The sequence below is a fragment of the Lactuca virosa genome, chromosome 8, assembly GCF_052849685.1.
Source record: "Lactuca virosa cultivar CGN04683 chromosome 8, Lactuca_virosa_CGN04683_v6, whole genome shotgun sequence".
In the NCBI taxonomy this organism is placed as follows: Eukaryota; Viridiplantae; Streptophyta; class Magnoliopsida; order Asterales; family Asteraceae; genus Lactuca; species Lactuca virosa.
The window spans coordinates 80102955-80109225 of NC_136433.1; the positions used below are offsets into that span (position 1 = coordinate 80102955).

Sequence of the window (6271 nt, forward strand, 5' to 3'; positions counted from 1 at the left end):
AACCCAAGGGTCGTGAACCCTCCTTGTTTGGCTGTGATCAAGTTTCAACCCCTCACTTTCAATTCTAACACTTCATTGTAAGTGTTTCCTAGTTCCTAAGGTTGTTTCCTATACATATTAGTTGTTATAGGCCCTAATTTCACACATATATATGTTAAGAAATGCTAAATAGGATCCATTTGTGCTCGGGACTTCACTTGGCATACCAAACATCCTATATCGATCTTTCATTCGAATCACTCACTGCAGGTGAGTTCATACCCCTACAAATATACTTTTAAATGCTTTTAGGGGGGAATACAAGTAGAACACATTACAATTGTGTTAACCATTTACATGTGAAAACAACACCCAAAAGGATTTCTTATACTCAAAATCTTTTAAACTATATTAAACTTCTTTTATATCAAATCATATTCAACTATCTATTTACGTATAAGTATGCTTTAATGGACTTAGGAATACTGCTAGATACCTTCACTCTTGTTCCTTGTTTGGTTGTGGCTTAGGGTAGGATCACTAGTCCGACTGTCGGCTAAATCATTGTTATACTTATTAAATACATATATGAATATTAAACCCATTTTTAAGGAACATACTTAACTTAGTTGCTTATGGTGAGTAATTGAGTCTTTCTTCAACTTAGTAACAGTTCAAACAAACGTACTAGTATAGCAATATACTATTGCTAGAACAGAGAAACATACATGAGTCAGTACATTCATACCATTACTATACATTACAAAACATACTATAACAAGAACAGAAAGGAACATACATACTATAGCAAGAACAGAAAGTATCATACATACTATAACAAGAACAAGATAAAAATAATGTGAACCACTACTTCACGGCATAGCAATATACTTGTTTTGTCGCGTTTTGTAACCAGAGTCTCCTGGAGGGAGAGCGGGCATTGTGTGTATAGATCTATACGGGACCAACAATCCCACATCCCGACTGTTAGCTACAGTTTAGCCGGCAGGCCAAGGGGTGACAAATGTCACATTAGTTTCGACGCCAGCAGGTCGTCGTGTTAAATACTAGTCAATCAGCATGGTTATAACCACATCACATTTTTAACCTTAATTAACAATTTGGTTTTAAGGTAGTTAGTGCTTCAGTAGTTATTTTATACAACACTATTGTACACTTTCATTTATCCATTACATTCATGCAGTGATATTCTCACCTTGAGAAATACAAACTATTTTCTAGTAAAGATAGTCATAAACTTGGAAAAACATACATTTTTACGAGAAAACAAACAAACAAAACAGTTGAGTCTTGGTAGAAGACTACTTTTCTTTTTAGTAGAAAATATAGGATTTTCTAGGAAGTATACAAACATTTACATCAAAACACTTACAAAGATTTTCATAAAACAGATGCAAACTTTTGACACTAAAATACTTATGAACTCACCAGCTTAAATGCTGATCTACTCTTTCAAAATAACTTGTATTCTCAGGTCACCAGTAGACAGGTACATTGGACCAGGTTTTGAGAAGACGGAGCATGTTCAAGACTCGTCTTTTATTTTGATATTATTTTTGGTGTCTTACAACTATTCACAGAACACACATGTATAAATTATATTATTAATGCAATGGATGATGTTGTTGCTTGTTTTACTATTATGCATTGTTATGATATTGTACATGACGTCATCCGCCCCCGAACGTTTCCGCCGTTCTGGTTTGGGGGTGTGACATCCGAGAATCGTGTTTATAAGGAAAATACGTTGGTGAGATCTCAGGATGATGAAGGTTGCACTCAAAGTAACAAACACCTTTAAAATTTGGATCTTTAACCAAGAGTAATACAAAGCATATGCAAAATCGAGGTTCAAATATGTTGCACCTCAAGATCCTCTTTCGTTATTTTGAGTTTCAATATCGATGGCAAGGAGAGAGAGAGAGAGAGAGAGAGAGAGAGAGAGAGAGAGAGAGAGAGAGAGAGAGAGAGAGAGAGGTTTATGGGACCCTTTTATTTTTTTTAATTATTAAAATATAAAAGTAAGTGAGTTGGCATAATGGGTAACTGGGTTACCCTTCGTTTTGTTAAAAGGGACATATTTGACCTGACAAAACCAACTTTGTTCTTTTAAAAGGCACGGAAATAACTTAAGGGAGTAAATGAGCAAATGTGTAAAGGTTACAATGTCATTTTCCTTTTTTTAAATGATTAAAATCAAGATCAGGCCTGCTATTTAATGTTAAGTGACCATAATGCAATATTTATTATTATTATTATTTCTAAAATATATTAACCTATTATATTATCTATTATTATTATTATTATTATGTGTATTCCATTGAGACTATGTTTGACAAAAACCGATTGCTATTGACCTAATTATTAGATTTTATTACTTTTTCATTTTTATGAATTACTAACATGTTAAACATAATTACAAAATAATATTGTTACAATCATAATTATATTTTGAATAAAGTCGTTGAAGAGATTATATGCATCAAAATACACTTTGAGTCAATCTCATGCCCGTTAAGCATCTTCATTTTGGTTAAAATTTTCAATTTAACCCGTTTCATCTCATTGATATAAGAGAAAATGATTAAAAACTTTTTTTTTGTTGCAGTAGACCTACGAAATGGGTACCCCACTTTGAAATAAACCAGTGTTTAAGACTTTTTTTTGTTTTTCTCATTTCAACCCTAGATACTTAAAAAAAAAAAAAAAAACCTCTCAACCTTAACTTAAAGTCTCTTTTGCTAAAAAAGTTTTCTTGAAAAAGAATCATTATTTTTTCAAAAATATGTACAATTCATAGCACAAGGAACAATGGCAATAAGTAGAGTAAATTTTACAGTAGTGATTTTTTTAATTTTTAATTTTTTGGTTTGGCAGGCAAAATTAATGGTAACAGGGAAAGTTCTTTAAAACTAAAAAAAGAAAATGATTATTTTTGTTTCCAGTACCAACCCATTATAAATAAAGAAATTGATCAAAATTTGACCAACCCACATTTTTGAAGGTGAGATCATGGAATAGGCCTTTTATTTGGCTTATAGCATGCCACAATGTGCATGACATCCTGACTATAAAATATAATACTACAACACAAAAATACATAAACTGACATCATATTTCAAGATTCACTTTTCTTTTGAAGTTGCATCAACTTGATATTCATAGTAACATAAATAGGTAACAAATCATTTTGTTTTTCAAAAAACACAATTGTTCTAAAAAATACTATAAATCGTCAATGAACTATTTTGTATACAACTATAAATCGTCAATGAACTATTTTGTTCTAAAAAAGAAATTATTGTATACAACAACTAGCAACAACATAAAAATAATCAATCAATAGCAATGACATTAGAATACATCTTTTTAAGTTGCTAATTATTCCAATTCGTATTGCCCTATTTGTTGGTTATTTTGCCAAAACGCATTTGTTCCCCTTCAAGAGCACAAAGGAAGGAAATAAAAGTAAAAATCTAAAACTTTCATTAGACACTACTTCTACTAATCCCAAATGCTATAAAATTGAGCACAAAAAAACCAAGTAATTTACACAGATTTTTAACATCTCGCCAGGTGGCCGATTCAAGAACAGATTAGGACAACTCCAAGAACTGTGTAAATAATAATAATACTCAAATGCTAAAACCCCATCACACGATTCCTGCAACAAATCAAATCACACTCTGTAATGGAATGAATTACTACATCTAAAATATAATGAATTAAGCTAATAAGAAACATGAAAAAAGAGTGTCTTACATTCTTGAAATCAACAGGTCTCTTGTGCACAAACACAATTTAAGCATACTCGGTACTAAATTCAAGATTAAACAACAAATTCCTTCGAGCCTCTGTTCCCATACGGATTTTAAACTCCTTCACAAACAAATCCACTTTAGCATCACTTTCATTATCCATTTCTCTAACACACCTTCTTCTTATCTTTTTCAACATCTCCTTTGTTGGCTCAAATCCCGCAACCACCTATAACAATCCATTTCATAACATCATAAATCACATAAATCATAACCTAATCACATAAATTAAATCATCTATCATAATAATAAAAACATTACCATGTCATTAACTGTTGAAACTGCAGCATTTACATCTCGTTTAATGAGATGAGCATCGATTAAAAGAGAGTATGTTTTCACATTAGGCTTCACTCCTAAGCTTACTAAGTGCTCAAACACTTTAACAGCTTCATCTCTCTACAAAAAAAATGTAAAAATATATGATTAACAGAAGGAATTAGGTTTATATGAGTTATGAGAGTTGAAAAGACTATTAAAACCTTATGGAGCTTTCCAAATGCAGTTAACAGAGCATTGTATGAATGGATGTCGGGAGTCAACTCAAAAGTTGACTCCATGGCACTAAAAGTTTGATATGCTCGATCAACATCCCATATATTTGCACACCCTAAGATAACACAGTTTAATGCAGCAGCAGATTTGTATGGAGGATCTGCTCTACTCAAGTTCTCCAATTGATAATAAACCTGGAAAATATTTAGCAGATAATGTTAATTGTTAAATTCCACTACCAATAAAGTTTATCAAATTAAGTAGTGTTTCTGTTTCCTTTAAGTCAGTAGAAAGAAACAAACCGTATCCAATGTTGCAAATCCATTCTTTGAGCATGCCATAACCAACGGATGCAATGAAGCAAATGGTGAAAACATTTCATCTGCATCTTCTTTCTGAGAATCTTTATAAGAAAGCTCAAACTCATGCAAAGTGCTAAAAGCTTTTTGCAAATTCCCCAATGAAGAATACGCGTATATTTTTGCTAAATAAGATTCTGGAGTTGGGACTTTCTTTTGGCGTAAGGATCTTTTAAGAACTGCCCATGTGGCATCCAAGAGTTTAGAGTTATAATTTCTGCCAGCAGTTGTGAGTGCATTTACAACTAACCCTTCATCTACAGAAAGCAAGACAGGTGGCCTTGCGTTTTCTCCACGAGCAATCCATTTTGCCATGAATTCAAGAGCATAATATGCTAATTCACTGTTGTCTGATTGCATTGCAACGTCTATAATGTAATTGCATAAGTTCCAGGGGGGACATAAGGCTTTGTTTTGGTCCATTTTCTGAGAATGAAAGAAGACGGTAGTGGCAAATGTCAATTAGGAAAAGGATTTACAAGATTGAAGATGTTCAGAGAAGTTGGAATTTGGAAAGAAGAAATGGTTACCTTACATCTCTCTATGATTGATACTAATGTATCTAGTCTTCCTTTGTTGACACAGGTGCTTACACATTCTGTGAATACTTCGACTGATAAATTGTAGCCTGATTTTAGGGTTAAGTCGATGTATTTCAGAGCAGTATCGATTTGGTTTCGTGTTAGTAGCAAACGGACAACGAGGTGATAAGACTCGTCATCAGGGAGTGCAGTCTTTGATTCAGTTCCAGTCTGGATCATCCTGATAAACGGAATATGTTCCGATTTGTACATAAACAAAGATTTGAGAGTTAAAAACATCAACATGCGAGTCTAAGTACTGGAAATGAGATCATGAAATGGCTTACCTATCGATCAATTTAACAGCAGCGTCATACTCTCTAGCCTGATACATGGATTTGAGAACCAGATTAAATGATGCAGTATTCGGTGCAATCTTATAATCTTCCATTTGAGCAACAAAATCCAACAATTCTCCAGCAGAAGCACCCATCATAAGGTTAGCCCTCAAGTAATGATTATACAAACTCACATCAGGCTTATTAGGTTTCCCATTGTTATCCAACGACCTGATCCAAAACTCGAACAGTTGCTTTATATCAGGCCACCTCTGTGAGGTCATCCAATCGGCAAACAAATTAATGATCGCGTCACCATCTAGGGTTTGCGAAAGAGCTTCAATCCGAGAGGACGGGTGTTGTTGCGAAAACCCTAGAGGGATAAGAGAGGGGGATGTTGAAGAGGAAATGTTCGGGATAGGACTTCGCCAATTCTCATTGTAGAGTGGGCTCCCTGTGGCGGGGTTCGGTGGTAGCGAAGTGGTGGAAGCCCGTGGCGGCGATGGTGGTTGCTCGGCTAATTGAGCTTCTTGTGAGAGAAACGCATATGTTGTGATGAATTTGGGGTTTATGGTTTTGGAAAGAGGTCTCCATTTACGAGTTAAGATCGCCATTGACGCCATTTTTGAGGATTTTTGCTGATCAGAGTGCAGTGATGTAGTGAAATATTGGTGTTGCTAGGGTTCTCGTTTTGATTTGTCGGGTAAGAGAGTTAAATGGTTAGATTGTCGGAATATCGA

General features: G+C 34.1%; 1 protein-coding gene across 2 annotated transcripts; it reads right to left on the reverse strand.

Moving 5' to 3' along the window:
* Nucleotides 1-3315: 3315 nt before the first annotated feature.
* On the reverse strand, nt 3316-6271 carry LOC145132603 (Tetratricopeptide repeat (TPR)-like superfamily protein). 2 transcript variants are annotated; one of them, XM_079067449.1, is made up of 7 exons: nt 5541-6271; nt 5203-5434; nt 4616-5098; nt 4301-4507; nt 4080-4217; nt 3763-3987; nt 3316-3686 (listed from the first exon to the last, which is right to left on the reverse strand). In XM_079067449.1, exons 1-6 carry the CDS (start codon nt 6152-6154, stop codon nt 3802-3804), a joined length of 1860 nt encoding a protein of 619 aa, XP_078923575.1. In that variant the 5' UTR covers nt 6155-6271; the 3' UTR covers nt 3316-3686; nt 3763-3801. The 2 variants fall into 2 exon arrangements, with proteins under 2 accessions (XP_078923575.1, XP_078923574.1); XM_079067448.1 differs by having other exon boundaries at nt 3316-3664; nt 5541-6270.